The sequence below is a fragment of the Puma concolor genome, chromosome A1 (assembly GCF_028749965.1).
Source record: "Puma concolor isolate L17-30 chromosome A1, mPumCon1.1.hap2, whole genome shotgun sequence".
Lineage (NCBI taxonomy): Eukaryota > Metazoa > Chordata > Mammalia > Carnivora > Felidae > Puma > Puma concolor.
The window spans coordinates 5,626,936-5,649,153 of record NC_141667.1 but is presented as its reverse complement, the minus strand read 5'-3'; the positions used below and the strand labels follow the sequence as shown (position 1 = coordinate 5,649,153).

At 45.6% G+C, this 22,218-nt stretch overlaps 1 protein-coding gene across 4 annotated transcripts in view; it reads right to left on the bottom strand.

The window, feature by feature from the left end:
• Positions 1 to 22,218, bottom strand: part of ADCY2 (adenylate cyclase 2) — a 415,997-nt gene that overhangs the window by 386,629 nt on the left and 7,150 nt on the right. For all 4 annotated transcript variants that reach the window (XR_015240410.1, XM_086675813.1, XM_086675806.1 and 1 more), the window contains exon 2: positions 6,306 to 6,503. Coding sequence is in view for 3 of the 4 variants with exons in the window: in XM_086675813.1 (XP_086531939.1) it covers positions 6,306 to 6,503 (198 nt within the window). In the remaining variant the exon portion in view is untranslated. The remainder of the gene's footprint in view (positions 1 to 6,305; positions 6,504 to 22,218) is intronic.

Here is a 22,218-nt window from a genome sequence, read left to right as displayed (position 1 = left end):
GCCACCCGGTCTTTAAAACGTACACCGATATGAGTGTGGGGTGGGGGAGATACTGCACAAGTACAGGGGTGAGTATGGCAGTGCCTGTTTCATTCCCCGACAGGACTTTAATTAAGATGCCCGTCCCCAGGGCCAGGGCCTAGGCTCCTCTACAGAAATGCACAGAAGGAGGAAAAGAGGAGGAAGCAGAGAGGGACTGTTCCGGAAACGCCAGCAGACTGTCTACTGGGGCAAGGTGAGGGCTGGGAAACCCCAGGAAGGGTCGCCGTAAATTCCCAGCTCACTGCACAGCCAGTATGACGTTCCCCTCGCTCTGGCTGGGAACTAACAGTAGGGGGAATACAGAAAGGCCACCTCCACTGAACTGCCAGAAATGGGCAGGGTCTCAAAGTCACTACACTCCAGGCTGGGTCCAGCTGCACTGCGCTTCCTTAGCATTCACATTTTGTCCGTATTATCTTTGCCGTTAAAACAGCAAGAATGCAAGGTTTAAACGCCCCTCATCTCTCTTGCTAAATGAAGTAAGTATCTGCATTACTTTTTAATTTTTCTCAGGTGTATCCTTTTTCACAGTAATAAAATGTTACCCAAAATGCCCCTTGAGAAACCCCCTTGTGCACAAAGGCTTAGAGACGGGTGCCCTGGATACCGAGGGGCGGTCTCTCCAAGCTGGATTTCTCTCTCCATCCACAGGCCAGTAGGTTCTTCCGATGATAAACAAATTCTGTAGCGGCATTCCCGGCGACTGCACTAAAGGAAAAGCAGACCGATAATGTACTGTTTCACAGCCTATGAGAAAGAAGCCTTTATCTTCTCTCATTTTCTTCTGCTTTCAATCAGAAAAACAAAAAAAAAAGATGTTTGCACACTGACGTCCTACTTTTGTAAGGAAACATACAGGCACTTGGGGAATGTCTGGCATCCTTTTAGGTAATGCGACCAAGGAAGTGTCTTCTTCCTGGAGCGAAACGCTAGCCTTTCAAATTGGAGGTACTTTAACAAATCTACACAACAACTTGAGCGTGGTCTCCCTGCCAAGGTGAAAGGAGGTTGTCAGGAGTGGAAGCGTTCCCTCAACTCTATTCAATGAGCTGCAGGTATGAAGGAAGCAGAAAACTGGAGACAAACGCAAAGAAATCTCGGCTTTCTTGTCCTCACTTGGCCAACCCAGCATCCGTATGCTAAGTGCCAGCCATTGGGACCACTGCTGTCCTGCCCTGCCAGCCGCCTTCTGAACGGTATTCTCGTCTCAGAGAGAGGGTCCTAAGTCAGGAGCTATCTGCTGAGATGAAATGCATTCCTTGTTGCTAGAAACTCGTTAAATAAAACATCGTCTAAGAGCTTGGGCTTCACCAAGTAACCCAGAGCATTACAAAAACGTACCAGGCAAAACTCCCTGGGTGTCACGTCACTAATGCAGGAGCCCAAAAGATTCCCTCGCGTTATTCAGACCGGCAGAGGCACGGCGAGGTTCCCTTATGCACCAGCATCCGCTCGTGATGGCGTCTGTTTACGTAGCAGTGCAATCATCAGGTTATCTTCTCTCTGGATTCATGAGTGTGATTTTATTTCAACAGGATGTTCACATTCCGGAATGCGTCTGGTTTTAAAAAGCGCCAAAACCTCCACGGCACGCATTTAACTGCACGGTGGATTTGCGGTTTAAGTGAAGCTCGACATCAAGAGCAGTTATCAAAATCTCAGAAGGGAGAGCGGTCGTTAGAGCATCACGTCACAGGAGATCCAAGTGGCTCCTCGCGATCCGTTAGGGAACGGTATGTCTTCCAGTGAAATCACAGCTGTCGTGAGTTTAACCGTGTCCCTCAAAGAGGATATGTTCAAGCCCTCACCCCCAGGAACGGTGAACGTGATCTTATTTGGAAATGGAGTCTCTGCATATGTGATCAATTACACATGCGATCATCAGAAGAGGCTCTAAATCCAGTATGATGGGTGTCCTTGCAAGAAGAGACGAGACACAGATGAGAATGACGTGTGACTGCAGTGGTACGTCTACAAGCTAAGGAATGCCAAGGATTGCCAGAAACCACAAGTACCTGGAAGGTGCAGGAAGGATCCTCCCCTAGAACTTTCGGAGGGAGAACAGCTTTGCCCAGACCTTGATTTCTGACCTCTGGCCCCAGAGCTGGGAGACACAATGTGTGAACCTCGTTAAGCCTCTTCCTGTAGGGCTCACCCTCCCAGGAAGGGCCCACGCTCTAGAAGCTCTCACACAGAGACCACTGCTATGCTGTCACTGCATGTGCGTGTGCAGAAGAGGGAACCAAATATCCCGTACACACAGCCACTGGTTTATTAAAAAAAAATAATAAAACTTATCCCACTGACTTGACCTAACAGAACAGAGAAAGCAAATACCTTAGATAAGCCTCTACGAACATTCCCTGCAAAGCTGTTCAAGTATCTTTTTAGAACCATTCAGGAAAACAAGAACGGAAACAGGAACAGCACTGGTCTCCTGGCCTCTCTGTCACTGCATGGACAGGGCACAGACGCAGCGCATCAACAGGACTTCGATCTCAGATGCCAGCGTCCCACTAGGCAGCCAGAGCCCCAAACTCTGCAATTTACCACCGACTCCACCCGGAGTTGCTGGAACCATCGAGAAAATATCACTTTTAAACCCTTCCCATCCAGGAGACAGCCACGTGGAACAAATGTCAGCGGGGGGGGTCGGGGGGGTGCTGGCAGGTGGACGGGGACGTCAGGAGGGGCCGGCTAGTGCCGGAGTCAAATACCCAAGGCCGAGAGAGGCTCTGTGCGCTGTCCAGGTGCTGAGGACAAACTGACCCCCACCCCCCCCCCCCCCCCCCCCCCCGCCGCCCGCCTCTTTTCCAGTTTCCTCGATTCCCCAGGGATTCCTTCCAGACCATGCTCCCGACCCTCCTCCGAGCTGGCCACCCTTCTACCTGAAGGTTCTTCCCCACACGCTGCAAAATCGCTCTTTGTGCCTCATCAAAACAGACAACTCGTGGCCACAACTCTGCTTCCTGAGGGTTTGAGAGCTGGTTCCCTAAAAGCACCACTGAGGCACCATATCCTATAATACAGGGCTTCTCAGCCCCAGCACCCCAGACATTTGGGACTGGATCTTTTTCTTCTGGTGGGTGCTCCAGTGCACACTGTAGGATGTTGAGTTCTATCTCTGGCTTCTACCCATCAGGGGACCGCAGCATCCCCCATCCAGGGTGGGACAATCAGACATGTTTGTAGACGTGGACGATCACCCCCTGGGGGTGAAATCGCTTCCAGCAGAGAAGCATGGTATCACGAAATAGAGGCAGCCTCTAGAGCGAGGCCCCCCACGGTCTAGTGTGCTGCTTCATTCACCGGCCGCCTGGGCGCGAGCAAGGTCCTTCTCACCCCGTGTCTTACGTCCACACTCGTAAAGCAGCAATGTGTCAGTGGCCACCTCAGGGAGCAACCTGGGGCTAAGTGAGGTCACGCAGGAAAGCATGCAAAACAGGGATAGTAGCAATGAAACAGAAATGAATGTTATAGGACCAAAAGACAGGTAAAAAGAGAACGAGCACCTACAAAAAAAAAAAAAAAAAATCCGCCAAGAAATCCGAGCAAGCAGCCTGCTCTTGGCCGAGGGCTCTCCTAGGCGCGAAGACACAACACGTCCCCCCCGCCAGGAATCTACATCCTCGAAGGGGGGGACGGTGAGGCACTGGAAAACTGCAGCATGCTGAGTGAGGGGTGGAGCACGTCAGGGGCCCCTGGAGGTTGCAGACGGCTGCTCGGAGGGCAGCAAGGTTAATGAAGGTGACACAGGGGTCACACAACACCTGGAGGGAGCATTCCCAACAGGGGGGAGGCCCTCGTCCTGATTAACCGGTTCTAGGAAAACCGATAATAAAAACAAAGCACGCATTATGTCACCGCTGACATTACAGGTGTTCCAGTTAGGCTGGGCGTAGACTTGAGGCCACTTGCATAGTGTTATTCTGCATGGCAAGTCCTGGCTAACACAATCAGAAAACACAGCACACGTGAATAGAGGGAATTCAGGACTTGAAAGGAAGAAGAAAATTTCTTCTTAAATTATCTTCAGACGGTGACGCTGTCTATATAGATAAACTGAGACCCTCAGATAAACTAACAGAGCTAGTAAGAGTTCACCCAGATTGCTGGATACAGGTAGGCATTAAAACAAAATAGTATTCTTACGCACCAACATTAACCAAATAGAAAAGGTAATTAGGGAAAGAAGAAAAAAAAAAAAAGATCCCTTCGGGGCACCTGGGTGGCTCAGTCGGTTCAGCATCCAACTCTTAGTTTCGGCTCAGGTCACGATCTCACGGTTTTGTGAGTCTGAGCCCCGTGTCACGCTCTGCACTGGCAGCATGGAGCCTGCTTGGGATTCTTTCTCTCTCCCTCTCTCTCTGCCCCTCCCCTGCTCACATGGTCTCCATCACTCTCAAAATAAATAAACTTTTAAAAAAACTAAAAAAAAAAAAAACAAAAGAAAAAAAATCCCTTTTATAAAACAAAAAAAATTTTAAGCACCCCAGAACAAGTCTAAATAAAATGACCACTGACTTTATGAAGGAACAAAAAAGTCTTCAGACATAAAAGAAAACCATAATTATTGGATGAACATTCCACATCATTCCACGGAAAGAGTCAATGCAACACAACAGCAAATCTCTGGATCTTAAATAATATCCTTTTATTATCTCCTAGATGTTTTACATCATCATTTAAAGCAAAAACTAAGAAATTGCATAGTTGAAATCCAGATCTCATCTGGAGTTTTCCCTGGACATGATACGGAAAAGTAAGCTCAGAGAATCCTGGACAAAAGGAGAACAGGAGAACAAAGACAGGCCCTTCCCGACAGCAAGGCTCTTAAAAAGCCACGTTGTCAAACAAGGTGACAATGGTGCAGGCAGAGACCGCCAGGTGCGTACCACAGGCCCACGAGCAGTGCGCCTGGCCAGTGGCCTCCTCCTGTCCCACGTGCGCACGTGTGAAGGTAGGAGGGACGGCGTGTGCCCTGGAAGGTGCCGGGGTGAGGCCAGAGTGTGGTGTGTGGACAGAGGGGGGACCCGGGGCAGGGAAGGAGCTGGGAGCCTGGGGCTACACACCCAGCCCTGCAAAGAGCCTGAAGGGGACAGGGACGGGGAGACTGGCCACGGGAGCTGTCCACAACAACAGCATCCTTTGGAGCAGAGAGACCAGAGACCGGAGAGCCTCCCCTTTGCAAGAGAAACCGAGGCCAAAAGGGGATGGTGGCTTGGCAGAGGCCACGAAACAACCAAACCTCCTGACGGAACCCACTGGAAACCTCCCCTTTGGGGAGCTCATCCAGGGCTCTCTCCAACTACAGCACACCAGCAACACTCTCTCTGGGTCCGGCACTTGAGCGCTCTTGTACGCTGCCATCTCGAATCTCTCTTCTCTGGCCTCTCCTGTAATTCTCCCTCACTGGTCCTGGCCTCCTAATGCCTTCTCCTCTATTCATTTCTGCTTCTTGTTCCTCCCCGCCCCGCCCCCCAGGTCTTGAGTCCCCATCAACTCTGTGACAGCACTCTCAGTGCTCAATGCACGCTCTTCCTGGATGGCTACAGGACCCCGTGGCTTCCATTACGAGCTTGAAGCTGGCAACTCGTATATCATTTCTGCAGCCCAGCCCTGCACCCTAGACAACATCCCGCTTACTCAGGCAATCCGGGGACACACCCACACAGCATCACAATAGGAGGAAAGTCCCAAAGAGCCAACATCCTTCAGATGTAGCCATTTTCTACACTAAGAGCCTCCCCAAGGTCAACATGAAAAACCATGGGTTTCTCAACAGGTGTATGAAGCAATCCTACTGATATGAGGGAATCAGGGTGTTAGAAAACCAGGGTCAAAGAAGTATGTCTGTAAGGAGAAAGCTCTAATAACTGAGAAAAAGTACAACTTCAACAACCAGTGCTGGAGAGTTCAGGTAAGGCTCCGATCCCAGAGGGATCCTGGAATAACAAAAAACCTCACGGACCAGGGAGACTATGCAGCTAAACGCAGTATGAGAAGTCAATCCGGACCCAGCCGTCTATAGAACAAATGATGAGGTGAGACCCAGGCCTGCACCCTGGCTGCTGGCAGGTCTGGTAAGTCAAAACGGGCACTGAGTGACTTCACCCACGGGGCACCACGAAGACTGGCTATTTCAAACGGCTTTCTTCCCAGCTACGGGTCTCCTGTTTACAGTTTAGGGCCAAGTTTACAGGACTCATGTGTCATCAATCAGAGCATATAAAGAAAACACAAAAAATATTTTAACAGCTTACCTGGTCCCAGGGGGAGACGGTGCCTCCAAAGCACATGAACAAGTACCCCATGGCCACCAGACACATCCATATCACCAAAGAGAAAAGGCGTAGCAGCTTCTTAAACACGGACTCGATGCACACGAGGATGAATATCGCAAAGAAGATCGCCAGGGCAGTTGGGACTGTTATTAAAAACGCCACGTGGTCTTCGACTTCCTAAGAGGAAGAAAAACATCGCAAAGGTATGGTTTAGAAATATCGTGATGCCAAGGGTTCGTGTCCTCAAATCTCCACATTAATCAGTGTCAAAATACATCGGGTTTTAAAAATGATTTCAGTATGAGAGATGCGGGGAAGCACGGATTCCCCCTACTTCTCCACCATGTCAATGGGAATGCAAACTGCTACAGCCGCTCTGGAAGACAGTGTGGAGGCTCTTCAAAAAATTAAAAATAGAACTACCCTACGGACCCAGCAATAGCACTGCTAGGAATTTACCCAAGGGATCCAGGAGTGCTGATGCAGAGGGGCACTTGTACCCCAATGTTTACAGCAGCACTTTCAACAATAGCCAAATTATGGAAAGAGCCTAAATGTCCATCGACTAACGAATGGATAAAGCTGTGGTTTATATATACAATGGGATAGTACTTGGCAATGAGAAAGAATGAAATCTGGCCATTTGCAGCAACGTGGATGGAACTGGAGGGTATTATGCTGAGTGAAGTAAGTCAGAGAAAGACAGATACCATATGTTTTCACTCATATGTGGATCTTGAGAAACTTAACAGAAGGCCATGGGGGAGGGGAAAGGGGGAAAAAAAAGTTACAGAGAGGGAGGGAAGCAAACCATAAGAGGCTCTTAAATACAGAGAATAAACCGAGGGTTGATGGGAGGTGGGGAGAGGGGAAGGTGGCTGATGGGCACTGAGGAGGGTACTTGTTGGGATGAGCACTGGGTGTTGTATGGAAACCAATTTGACAATTATATTATAAATAAATAAATAAATAAATAAATAAATAAATAAATAAATAAAAATAAGTCATTTCAGAGGCAGAATGGTTGGAACTTCTGAGGAATTTAAACTTCCCATTCAATAACGACGTTTCCCTACAGAAATAAGCCAGTACTGTATATGTAAATTATGCAAACCGGCTATGCCGTTGCATTTAGATTTTCCCTGATAAATGGAGAAGTGGATTTTATGCCAACGTGAATGTAAGAATATTTACTATCAGGATAAAAAATAAGACAACCAACTTCACTGCCTGAATCAGAGAATCAGAAATACCCTGGCCTCAGAAAATGAAGGCTTCCAAATGGGTTTGAAATGTTTTATTTAAAAATCTAAAAACTGCCTGAGTCTCTAGACTGATGGGCTTTTATTTTAATGCACGGCAATTAATGTTTTAAAGGGATCACAGGTTAATAGGAAAGGGTCAGAAAGGCCTAACTATAGCAGATAAGAGAGCAGGAAGTACTTACAAGTAGGTGCCATTTTGCGGGCTTCCCGCCCCACTTCTCTCGCGTTCTCGTAGCAAACAGAAAATGAGCATATAGCATTAGCCTCTTCCTAATGCATTTTTTGAAATCCACTTTTGCACACTAGTGCTCATTTTCTATCTATGTGTTTCCAGCCACACACACGAAAGGCGTACTATTCCCATTCTATAGGATTTCAGCACAACGCGATAGACGTAGTGTTTCCTTTGGTTACGGCCGCACGATGCAGGCGTTGGCTTTGGCAAAGCGCTGCCAGAACGTGGCCATGAACGGCATTCCCTGTGGCTGGAACCCAGCTAAGGTCTTTAACCCTCATCCAAACATGTTGAGCCCCTAAAGCACCCAAAGAACCTTCCATCAAAGAACCTACATGGCCAGGACCCTAAGAACGTTCACTGAGGCTTCAGAATAGTAAAGAGTATATAGTAACACCTGGGACTTTGGGGACGGTTCTTTCAAACACTAGAGCCTGGTGAGCCTTTCGTCTTTTCTGGTCTGCACGGGGTCCACCCCATCCTGTTAGCAGGCTCCGGCGTCACCCCGGAGATGGCCTTATCCCAACGTGAAACCATGGGAAGCAGAGCACATGGGCCAAATCACACACAGACTCCAGAGGAACATCGAGGGCAAAGAAGGGGCGCTGGGCCCTCCCCCATTTGACTTCCTTTCCTTTTCTCTCCCACCGTCACTCGTGTTCCACGATCCAAGACAACACCAAGAACAATCACAACAAATACCAATCGATACACGTTCCTGTGCTAAGCACTCGTTCGTATGTGAACCTCTTTAATATTTATGCCACCCCTATTTGGGGCATGGTGTCTGCACTATTCCACAGGTGAGAAACATGAGGCCCCGAGAACTAGCAGAAGACAAGAGGATCAGACGCATGTTATTCTCTCCCTCCGTCGCCGCTCATGCCCGTGATGGGAGTGCCTGAGCTGTACTCACAACCTCAGACACTTTCCGACCACTGCCAAGGGCACCAGATGTGCCGCAGCTGCGGGCGCTCCCCACGCTCAGACACCACAAATAAATGTGCACGTGGACACGACAGCATGTCCTCTGAGGACACCCAACTTGAGATTACGACCACCGCACACACGGAGCCACAAAAACTTATTTTATTGTAAACCTCCCACAGTGAGCTGAACTGTGGACACAACACTAACTTGTAAATAACCAGGACAGCTGTTTGCCTCGTATGACGGTTCAGTTATTTCATTGACCCAGTAGGGGAGAAATAATCGTTGACTTTATGGGCTTCATTTCTCCAGAAAGACTGGAGATGATGTGAAAATACGCGTGACGGTAAAGTGAAAATTAGTAAGTATAGGAACAGAGGAATGGGAAGGGGGGGGGGGAGATCTTCATCACCTGTGCTTCCCTGGGCTTCTCTTTGAAAGGATCGAATAACCGTGGGCCACCTGGGTGGCCCAGGCGGTTGAGTGTCCTACTTCGGCTCAGATCATGATCTCACAATTCATGAGTCTGAGCCCTGCATCAGGCTCACTGCTGTCATCATGGAGTCTGTTTGGATCCTCTCTCTCTCTCTGCCCCTCCCCCGCTTGTGTGCGCTTTCCCTCTCTCGCTCTCTCTCTCTCTCTCTCTCTCTCTCTCAAAATTAAATAAAACATATAAAAAGAAAAAGAAAAGAAAGATCTAACTGTACACAAAACAAAGACCCAACATCCTACCATGGTGGGCACAGTACATACAGTCAGACTTAACACTGTTTCGGGTTTTAAATGTTGGCGTCTCTAACTTTTTTTTTTTTTTTTTTTTTTTTTTTTAATTTCAGGGTCTCAATCACTGAGAAGTGCCTTGTCTGGGCTGCAAGGTGACCTCTCCGTTAGGCATAGCAGACGCAGTGCCTCAGTCCTATGATACTTTTAAGGGTCCACAAATGTGTTTTAATTTCTTCTAAAATCAAAACACACACACACAAACACACACACACACACACACACACACACACACACACAAGCTCTTAGGGTCAAAGGTTACATAGATGTTCATGCTAACACAGTTGCAAACTATAATTTTTAGTACATTTTAGGGAGGAAGGGGATTCCCAAGGCTCCTAAGTCAAATGCCTCAGACCCTAAGGGGCTGGTGTTGAGCCTGTGGGCACATGCCCGGCAGGACCGGCTGGATCCCGCGTAGCAGAGGAGGACCTCCAGCATCATACGGCATCCCCCAGCCTCAGCTGGGCGAGCCGGGCTCCCAGTGGGCCAACAGCTTTTGATGGCCCACCAGTTGCTGCTCATGAGGCCGGTGGCCCTAACCACCACCCGACCTGAGCCCGCAGAAGAATCCTGCTCTTCCCTAAAGGGGACAGTCAGCAATTATTCTGCACTTGCCTTCTGAACTCAAACTCCAAACAAGCTTTAATACGGACTTCTCTACAAAATAGGATCTTTTATAGGGCGTCAAGGAAAACACAGTAGAGCTTTCATTAAAGGATGTATAAGTTTAGGGACTACATTCCTCCCCAGCATCCCTGCTGGCATCAGGGGCCTCTCTGAGGGGAAGTAAATGAAATGCAGGAATGCCCTCAGTCCTTGGACCACGAGGCTCTCCTCCCTCCCCTGGGCCATTCCCAGCGGACAGGATGATGAACAAAGTCACAGAGGCACACCCCGTGGCTGTTTTCTTCAGAGCCACTTCGGTTTTTAAAATTCAGAGTAGAAGACAAACAACCTAGCTTAAAATAAAGTGAACTAAAACATTAAAAACACTGTCGATCTAAACTAAATTCACCATACAACACAAACTAAGTGAAAGTACGAAAATGCCTTTATTAGTAATAAAATGCCTTTAAAACATGCCTTATATAGGTAAAAAAAAAAATTCACAACACAAACTAAATGAAATGTATGAAATGCCCTTATTACTACTAAAACGTACTCAAATGCCTTTTAAAACATTTTAAAAAGTACCTTACAATGAAATGTACTAAAATGCCTTTTCATAGGGAGATCTCAAGCATGGTATCATCTATGTAATGGTAATAGGCTCCCCTAGCTCATTCCCTTCTAACACTTTATCCTTTCATTTTCAATGCATTTTCTGGTAATTTTGGATGGCTCCTAATTGAGAGGTCTATTAAATACCCATCGCTTTTATGTATTATGTGACAGCTCTTTTGTCTCTTAGAGGCTTTTCCATAGGGCAACAGATTATGTGTGTTTTTGTTCTCGCAGCTTTCACTTTTTTGTTAAACAGTACTATTTTTCATTCACATGGTAAAGGACAGTCCCATGCAAAACACTGCTTTTCTATAAAAAAAAAAGTGCTTTGAAGTCCAACAGACAGAGGGTAGGAACCCATCCCCACTTACTTCTGTGCGACTCAAGGTGAGCGCGAGCTTCCCTAAACCTGTTTCTCCACGTAAAAGCAACACGGATACTGCATGGCTGGGGGGCATTCAGTACATACAGGTGCACCATAAATAACAAAATTGTTACCATGATGATCATCATGCCCTTTCTCCTTCAAATCGCAGTGCTCTCTCACCAAGGCTAGTCTGACTGCTCATTATTGGAGTGATGCCCACTTTACATTCTAAATAACATTTTATCATGAAAAATCACTTTGAAGTGTGGTCATGAGGCAAAAATAAATTTGCTTTTAGCTGTGATATATATCTGACTACAGGTGTATGTGAGCAGACACATACTATCATTCATTCACTCGTGTATTAAATATATACGTATGTGTGATATAGTAGAAAATATATTTTTCACTTTCCCACATATACAGTTATACTCCATTTCATCATGAGGTATGAAAGGAATAAACAAAAATTCTGATTAAATAATTCTACAAAACCATGGTGAACTAAATCAGAGCAGATCTCAAAAAAACAGAGAGATATTCCATGTTCATGGATAGGAAGACAATATTGCCGAGATGTCGATTCTTTCTGAATTAACCTATAGAGTCAATGCAATCCCAATAAAAATCCCAGCAAGTTATTTTGTAGATACCAACACATTGATTCTAAAGCTTACATGGGCAGGCACAGCACCTAGAATGGCCAACACAATGTGGAAGGACGGGAAAAAATTAGGAGGACTGACCCTACTTGACTTCCGGTCTTGCTGTAAAACTACAGCAAGTAGTTTTACTTGGGTAACCAAGTTACTTGGTTAACAGCAAGTTACTTGGGTAACCAAGGCAGGAGTGGTAGTGCCAGAATAGACAGAGAGATTGACAGAATGGAACAGACGCAACTAAACGTAGTCAAAGGATCGGGACAAAGGGAACAAAGACAATTTGACAGAGCGACAACAGTCTTGTCAGCAAAACATCTTAGAACTAGACAACCACATGCAAAAAAAAAATCTAGACACACACTTTAGACTCCTCACAAAAATTAACTCAAAATGGGTCACAGCACAGATCTAAGTGTAAAATGCAAAAGTAATTCTGAACACTTCTGGAAGCTTTCCCATATCCAAACCTTCATCAGTTTGTCATGATGAATAATTAATAACACACAAATAGTTTTTAAATAATTAAGAATGCATAAGACAAAGGTGTTTATGCCTTCTTAGAAAGATGTATCATCCACTACTTGTAATTAAGTGACTTGTTACAGTCACACAAAAATACATAGCCTAAAGGCTTGACCATATTTACTTATTCTCAGTTCCTATTACACAGGCTAGCGTTCTCACTCACATGTTAAGAAATAAAGACATGAGGGGCGCCTAGGCGGCTAAGTCAGTTAAGCATCCAACTCTTGGTTTCAGTTCAGGTTGTGGTCTCAGAGTTCCTGGGATCGAGCTCCATGTCAGACTCTGCACTGCTGGTGCACAGCCTGCTTAGGATTCTCTCTCTCCCGCTCTCTCTGTCCCTCCCCCACAAGTGTGCGCTCGCTCTCTCTCTCTCTCTCAAAATAAATAAATAAACAAAACAAACAAAAAATGACATAAGTGTATTTTAATGGGCAACGGTCCATATGAGGCATCAAACTTTAAAGAACTTTCCCTTCTACAACTAGACCCCAAGTACGAAGTATTCCTGAAGGATGGCTAGTCTCACAAGCAGTAGACAAGGTCTCCAAGCCACTCCCCTTCTCACCCCTATTAAAACAAACAAAACAAAATATGAGTGCTGAGCCCTCGGTGGAGGGGGGCACGGAGACAGGAAGCCTAGCCCACAAAGACAAGGAGCCAGAGGCAGCTGGAAGGAGCAAAAACTAGCTTGGTCCTGCAGGCAGCAGGTGCATGGAGATGCCCAGGAGCTGAGATGCCTCAACAGTGTGTAGACCCACAGGACTACAAGCGCAGACAAAGGGAGACTGAGTAAACCTCAACTGGGGCACATTCCAGCTATCTTGGAAAGAGAAGCCAGTGGCTCTCAGGTAAAAGCTTCCCCACTTACAACCGCAATATTCCAACCAATTAAAGTCAATCGACATCTTAAAACAAAAATCGCCAAAAATGACCAATCACTAAATAACATGGGTCCACAGAAATAACAAATGGTTTAGATTCCCAAGGACTGCAGACATTGAAAATGACAGCCAGACAATACAGACTAGCTGTATATGATATGTTTAAAGGAACAGGGGATACGCTTCCAAGGATGATCATACAAAAGAAATCAGGGGCAAACACACAGAAAATGGCACTTGTAAAACTGATCAACAGAATCATGTAAATAAAAGCTCAATAGTTCAGGGCACCTGGGTGGCTCAGTTGGATAAGCGTCTGACGTTCGCTCAGGTCATGATCTCGCGGTTTGTGAGTTCGAGCCCCGCGTCGGGCTCTGTGCTGACAGCTCAGACCCTGGAGCCTGCTTCGTGGATTCTGTGTCTCCCTCTCTCACTGCCCCTCCTCACTCGTACTCTTTCTGTCTGTCTCTCTCTCAGAAATAAATAAAACATGAAAAAAAATTTTAAAGCTCAACAGTTGAAACAGAAAAAAACATGGAAACAAAAACAGAAAAAAGAAATAGTTAAAAAGAAAATCGGTGAACTGGAAGATTAACCAAAGAGTTTATGTGCAATGCACCAAAATATAAATATTCCTTGATAATGTTAGAGATAAAAATGATTTAAAAAACCTAAGACACACAGAATAAGATGAATAAGGAGGCATTAACATGTCTGACTGGAGTTCCCAAGTTACAAAATAAAGAGACTTGAGGAGATAAAGTCTCTAAAGGTGGATCAGTTAGGGATGTCCAGTACTAATGAAAAACCATGAATCTACAAGTCCAGCCACTGAGGCACAAAGAAATACAAACATAAATGCATGATGGTAAACATGCAAAAGATCAGAGGTCAAGAAAAAGTCCTAACAGTGTTCAAAGAGAAGGAAGGATCACCCACGAAGAACGACAACACGGGAACAAAATTTCAACAGTGCAAGACAGTGAAGACAGGTATTGAGCAAAAAATAACAGTCAACCTTACATCGCCAAGAAACCAGCAGTGTTTTTTCATAATGAAAGCAAAAATGCAAACATTTACAAATAAATTATTTTATTTTAAACAAGAATTTACCATAGAGTAAACAGCTCAGAAAGCACTTCTGGCAACTTCTGGCCACTGGTGAACAGTGGTCCAGCAAACTCTTGGCCGCAGAGGCAGTAGCTATGCAGAAGGAACAGATTCCCAGAAACCTTTCCACTGAGTTCCTCCATCTTGGTGGCCCCCTAGATGACTAGCCAAGTTTGTCTTCACGTATTTCCCGGAAAGCGTCCACTTCTCCACACAAACCAGTGCTTTATGAAGAATTCTTAGTGATTCTGCAAATAAGTATTCTCTTTTGGAGAAACAGGGGTTCGCTAATTACCAACCCCAAAAGGGACTGAATGCCAACCACGGACCATCACCAAGTCTCCTTGCAATCTAATGTGCCCATGCCGATGGGACTGTTGTGTGACCCACCGGGCATGAAGCTGGCATCCCATCAGCAAATGGAGGTGAGCCACATGAGCCAGGGCTCAGACAGACCGTGAAGACACAAGTTGCATGAGCAAATGTCACAGGTACTCATAGGTTCTGCTCCCCCCACACCGCCTACCCTGTCTCTCTCGATCCGTACCCATGTCCTCGCAGAGAGTTCCCTATGACCTACTGCCAGAGGAGGTAAAACTCCAGACATCTGGATTATGTCTGGTTCTGCAGAATATACTACAGCCACCGAAAAGGAGAGAATCGAAGCACTGTAACTGAGCCCCTTACGTGTGTCATTCTCGGGAGTACGAGCCAGCCGTCTGTGGCAGGTTGATTACAACGGACAGAAGGCGTGTTTTCACTCGAATTGAACCTACTCTGGCTAGGGCTTTGCTTTCCTGTCCATCATGCTTCCACCCAAACCACCATATATGGACTTTCCCAATGCCGTGGTCACTCAGGAGGTATTTCACAGAGCCTTGCTTTTGACAGAAGCATTCATTTTACAGCAAATGATGTGTGACGATGAGCTCATGCTCTTGGAATTCGCTGGTCTTACCCTGTTCCTCATCACCCAGAAGCAGCTTCCTTGACTGAAGGGGGGGAAAGAGCTCCTAAAGGCCCAGGGTGCCGACGTGGGGGCACCACCTTGTAGGCTGGGAGATACCCTCCAGCAAAAAGATGCTTCGAAACAGCCACCAGTGCACAGCACGGGCTCTGCCACCACCAAGATCCACAGGTCTGGGAATCAATGGGTGGAAACAGGAGCGGCTGTCCTATGAATGACCCTCTAAGAAAACGTCTTAACTCCATTCCTGTAAATTTAGGCTGTTCCAACGCAGAGGGCTCAGTTGCCAAAGGAGGACACCTCTTCTGAGGAACACAATAATGTTACCATCACACCGGAGACAGACTGCTACCTGGCCACGCCAAGCTACTGTTGGCACTGGGCCCATGGGTAGAGAAGAGCTTTTAGTACTGGTTGGGGTGACGGGTGGACGCCCTCAAGAAAAACTGGGCTGCTCATACACGACGTAGGCAGGGAAAGGAAGGGTCCGACACAATGCAGGTTGTAGGGTGTCTCTTTTGCTCCCGTATCCTGTGATAAAAGTTCACGGAAACTTCTAACAACAAATGTTATCTATTTGCAAAATACCAGGTAAAGGGACTATTTGTGTCACCCCACCCACCGAGGAAATAGGACCAGATAAGAAGATGCTTGAATATGGAATGGACGGTAGAAGGACGTTAGAATACCAGTGACGTCCCTGTGATCTGCTGTAGAACCCAGGATAGCAGCGGTTATAAATATTTCTCCCGTGGCTTGGTGTAAATGTATTTGTGCCTGTGCGTGTGTGCACATGAAGTAACTCTTTTTCTTCTCTTCCCTATGATACAACATGAGATGTATTAAGGGTGTATTAATAGCTTTTATATCCAAGTACGCAAGGAAAGTGATTTTTGAAGGACACTGCTCCTTAGACAGCTGAGAAATGAACATCACTAAGGTGGATAAAATGACCCTTGAGATCCTCCTTGAGGGAGAACGTTGGTGTGTTTTCAGTTGTACAAAGAAGGGCTGCATCCCATCAGGCGGAAGCATGATCGTGCTATTTTCTTTATGTAGAAGTCAAACAGCGAGCATGGTATACGCAAGACCCAGGAAACAAGCAGCCGACTACGCTGGGTTGTTCTGTCATCCAATTGATGGATGCTCCTTCCCAGAATCCCCTCTCCCGAACGTTCCCAGGGAAGAGCTAGCCACGGGAGGTGCAGCCCCCAGGAAGGGTGGCGCGCTGGACAGGTGTGGGCGGGGACACATGGGGACAAGCTGGCGGGCCCCAGCCCACCCTGGCTCTCCACGGCCCCGCACCAGCTCTCTGGCTGTGCACTCACAGAGGCGGCGAAGGTGACAGCTCTCAGGAACCCCCCTGAGAGGCTGTCCTCCACAGATGCAGGCCCTCAGGTCCTTGGATCTCCTTGCACCTCCAACTGCTTAGGGACTTCTCTGCTGAGTCCCTAATGCTCCCTTTGGGGACCAAGCTTTCCATTTAAAGAAAAGGCTGAAAACTAATGAACTTTGTTTCCCCCTTCAGAAATTATAAAAACAAAGCAAACGACAAAAGAAACGCAGAGAAAGCAGAAGGAAGGTACGGTAGGAAGGTAAGAAAGAAACCCTTTCTTCTGGGTTGCTTCTGGGAAGCACTTTCTGACCTCCTCTGAAGTGAGAAGTAACCATGTTTTGGCCAATGAAACGAGAGTAGAACCCTAGGTTTGTCCTCTGGGCAGAGCCATGCAAATGCCCGTCTGAAGCCGCGCAGCACTTCCCCCTTCTATGGCATGATGAGGACAAAAGCACCTGTCACGGGGAAGACACCTGTGGCTGAGCGTTCGGAGTCACTAAGCTGAGCAGAACCTCCCTCCTGGCCAGGATGTGTGCGCACGAACTAAACCTCTGGTATGTTAGGCCACATTTGGGGTTTTCTTGTGAACTCATCACGACCCATCCCGTCTTTACTGGAAACAAAAACTGGTACAACGCGATAGGGGGCTGGTCTGCCCACACCTAACCTGTGTGGCACTGACAGCTGCCAAGCAGCAGGAGACGGAAGAACCCAGTTATTGAGACTGAAAAATGGCAACCAAGTTAGCAAAGGTCCAACATTTGTCAAAATATCTTCTCATTTATCTTGGAGGGGGAAAGATGCCCTGACAGAATTCTGAGTCCAGAGCAGGGCTCAGTGAACTGTTTGTACAAGGAGCTAGATCATCAGTACTTTATAGGCTTTAATTAGGCCACACGGTCTCAGTCACGTTACTTAACTCTGCTGATGTGCCTTCAACACAGCTGTAGATCACACGCGAGTGAGGGTCCAGCTATATTCAATAAAACTTTATTTAAAAAATAGGCAGTGGGCCAGAGTTTGTCGACTCTACTCCAGAAGAGGTCATTAAACGAAATGTTACAACCATGGCTTTGCTGCAGTCGGCTGCATCTACTAAGGTATCATGAGGCAAACACAAGATCAGGAGATAACAGGTCGGCTATCAGGAAGACGAATGCGGAAGCAACACATTCCAGAACTGTATGGATCTGTCAGACTGGAAGAGGAAAATGCTTCTCAGTCCCAACCAGTAAATGACTCAACTTGGTTCTGGGGTGAGAAGGGATTAAAACTCAGCCTCGTGGGGGCAAAGCAAGACCACTTTCAACAATGGATTAAGGTGTGTCAGAGTGAAGTCCAAGGAGTATGGTGCCAGAAAATCCTTTCAACTGGACAAAATGGCCTCATGGAAAAGAGTGCACTACTCAAACAGGCTCAAAGAGAGAGAAAGAAGGAGGAGTGGGCAGTGAGTAAGAGAGAGAAGCGGGAGAGAAAGAGAGATGGGGTGAGAAGGCAGAGACATACAGCAAATCTAACGAGTACATCTTCAAAATAACTATGATGACCACGGACACCTACAGATGACTGACATTGAATAGGTAAGAACTTGAGTAAGCTTTGAGAGACTTGTGATTCCAAAAGCAATACCAGCCTGCACTGCGGCTGTTGTAGACTTAACGGAAACTCTGGGTTCTCCATCTATGACGGAAGATGGGCTGAGGAAACTGCTCAGTCCCCACGTGGGGAACATTCCCCAAACAGTCAGCCCAGATGTGTTCAAGAAGGTGACCGACAAGGAAGAATACCCCAAAGAGAAGGTTCAGAGGTCACAGAAAACAGAAGACAAGGGACTGTTTCCAGGGAAAGAGTCTGGGTCAAAAGAGGACTCCATTCGCAGCTCCTGGGCCAGAGACCCTGGAACCGCCTGCCTGGAGATTTAGTATTGCTTGTGTTGTCCTTCCGTGGAAGCCCAACAGAGACAAAAGAGAGTTCTTGGAAAAGTGAAAACAAAACAGACATCGGACAAGATTTTAAAAGGTCAAAGAGAACAATAATACTATAAAAAAAAAACCAAAGGCAGAATACATGTAAAGTGCTAAAATGAGACCCAAGTATTATCGACGTGCCATTAAATGTGAGAATTTGGATGAAAGGCAAAAATTCCTTGAAACAGCTTATTAAAACTGACTCAAGAAATAAAATTAGAAATACTAACAATCCTTTTAATATCCAAGATACTGAAATGGAAGTTTCTAAATCTTCCTATAAAGAAAGTGACAAGCCCGGGTGGTTTTCCAGGCAAATTCTATCCAACTCATGCCAACATTCCAAAAACCTTAAAATCTTATAGAAAACTGAAAAGGAAGGCATGCTCTCTTTAACTTAAAAAAAAAGGGGGGGGGGCCTGACTGGCTCCATTGGTAGAACATGTGACTTTTGATCTCGGGGTCATGAGTTCAAGCCCCACATTGGGTGTGGAGCCTACTTTAAACAAACAAACAAACAAATAAAGTTTCATGAAAGAATATTTCAAATTCACTTCACCAAAAAAAAAAATGTTGTAAAACTCAATCAAACTCTTAGCACATGACATCCAACATTTGATATGAAAATTGAGTTCGTCTCAGGCATATGAAAATTGCTTGATATTAGAAAACCTATAATTATTATTCATTACATTGACAGACTAAAAAACAACTTAAAAAGCATACATAATCACTTCAACTTAGTAAAATTCAACACCCAATCACATTTAAACTTTTTGCATAAAGAATAACAAGAGGGAATCTCAAAGGAAATCTACAAAACCAATATCCTCCTAAATAAATTACGAAGGAACTCTCTTTAAAATTGGGAAAAAGGCAAGGTTACTCACAATCACCAACTCTGTCAAGATAATATTAGAATTCTTAGCCAGCACAGTAACATAAGAAACAGAAATTTAAGACCTTCATACTAGAAAACAGAAAAATAGGACTCTTATTATTGCAGGTGATATGATTCTCTATGTAGGAAACCTGAAAGAATCTGCAGTTCAGTTATTAGGTTAACAAAAAAAAAGTAAGACAGCAAGTTACAGAATAACATCTATAAAACTGTGACACTTCACCAAAGCACACAAATGAATGGAGAGATGCTCCAATGTTCATGGATAGAAAAGCTTAATATCGGGGCGCCTGGGTGGCGCAGTCGGTTAAGCGTCCGACTTCAGCCAGGTCACGATCTCGCGGTCCGTGAGTTCGAGCCCCGCGTCAGGCTCTGGGCTGATGGCTCAGAGCCTGGAGCCTGTTTCCAATTCTGTGTCTCCCTCTCTCTCTGCCCCTCGCCCGTTCATGCTCTGTCTCTCTCTGTCCCAAAAATAAATAAACGTTGAAAAAAAAAAAAAATTTAAAAAAAAAAAAAAAAAGAAAAGCTTAATATCATAAAATATCTCATCAATGAATCAAGAGATTCAAGACGACACTAACAAAATCTCAGTTGAGTTTTTTCATACTCAACCATATGAGGTTGACATAAGGTGACTATAAAGTTTATAGAGAAGAAAAAAAAAAGTCAAGAAACTTTTAAAGGAGCTGAATGCTACTACGTGTTTAATCTAAATACGTATTACAAAGCTTTACCAATTATAGCGGGTGTGTGTACGTGCAGGAATACAAAGGTAAAAACAAAACAAAACAAAACTCAACCAGTGGAACAGAATAGAGAACTCATAACAAACCACTCACATATGGAATTTTGATGTAGGAAAGACAGATGTGGGGAAAGAAACAGCTAAAAGCGATTAGGAAAATTTCATTCACCACAAGAAAAAAAATGTAACTGATCTCAATCACTACCTCACACCATATGCCTATAATAATATATACAGATGCACATACATACATGATAAAATGAATAAAAAGAAAAGCAAGAGGACGATGACAAAAAGTTCAATATAAAGTTTACGTTTGAGGCTCAGCAGGGGATTGGGACAGGAGTGCCATACAGACTATTCTGGTTTCGACTGGGTTCATGAGTGTTTACTTCAATGTAAATAAGGAAGTCAGATAGGTATCAATGAGAACTGTATTTAAAAATCAAAAATTGATCAAATTGGTCAAATGATAAACCCCATTCCGTGCACCTAGAGACCAACTGTGAAGAACATGGCTGTTAAATGCTTGAATTAACTACAAGCCAATGATGAGAAAGGATTAGACATCTGATCCACCATATATCTGAAACTACTGTGTCTTTCATTTGTACTCACCTGATCTCTTTATTCTCTGAATTTTTAACATCATTACTGGTTCTACTAACGAACTAGTCTAAAATGTTGTTTCCTTTATAATGTCCACAGATCACTAGTTGCTTGAAGTCTCACCTACTTTGCCCTTAATTTTTTTACAGCTTAAAAAAATAGGGGTTACTGGGTGGCTCTGTGGTTGAGCATCCAACTCCTGATTTCAGCTCAGGTCATGATCCCAGGGTCATGCAACAGGGCACCACGTCGGGCTCCACGCTCCGTGTGGAGCCTGCTTAAGATTCTCTCTCTCTTCCTCTGCTCTCTCTAAAATAAAACGAGAGACACCAGGGTGGCTCAGTCGGTTAGTGTCCGACTTCAGCTCAGGTCTGATCTCACGGCTTGTGGGTTTGAGCCCCACATCGGGCTCTGTGCTGACAGCTCAGAGCCTGGAGCCTGCTTCCAATTCTGTGTCCCTTTCTCACTCTGCCCCTCCCCGGTCATGCTCTGTCTCTGTCTCTCTCAAGAATAAATTAAACACACACACACACACACACACACACACACATCAGCCTTGGGGATAAGAACGTAGAAATGAGAGCCAGCACCTTTGAGATCCGGCTCGTTCTAGCTGTAATGTCCCAACACCATCATGTCTGAGGGACAGTAAAGGACATTAGTGAAACAGGTAGAAGTTCTACTTCTAAGACCTTGCAATCAAGGCCCCCATTCCAAAGTACTGGTCCACCATATTCTCCACCAGGAACCTCCTCTAAGTGGCTGGCCACAGAGACTTGATTTGTTCATAGGATTCTCACCCGCAATAACCATCTTGGGAAATCTCAATAATTTCAGTGTTCTAAAAAGGAGCTATTGGGGCACCTGGGTGGCTCAGCTGGGTAAATGTCTGACTTGGGTTCAGGTCATGATCTCGTGGTTCATGGATTCAAGTCCCACGTCAGGCTCTGTGCTGACAGCTCGGAGCCTGGAGCCTGCTTCAGACTCTGTGTCTCCCTCTCTCTCTGCCCCTCCCCCACTCATGCTGTCACTCTCTCAAAAATAAACAAACATTTAAAAAACATAAAAATAGGGGCGCCTGGGTGGCTCAGTCAGTTGGGCATCCGACTTCAGCTCTGGTCACGATCTCGCAGTCCGTGAGTTCGAGCCCCGTGTCGGGCTCTGGACTGATGGCTCAGGGCCTGGAGCTTGCTTCCGATTCTGTGTCTCCCTCTCTCTCTGCCCCTCCCCCGTTCATGCTCTGCCTCTCTCTGTCTCAAAAATAAATAAAACGTTAAAAAAAAATTTTTTAACATAAAAATAAAAAGAAGCTATCGTACCTTATGTCTGTATGTTTCAAATACAATAAATTATTCATCCAATATATTTTAATTGTGTTAACTGAA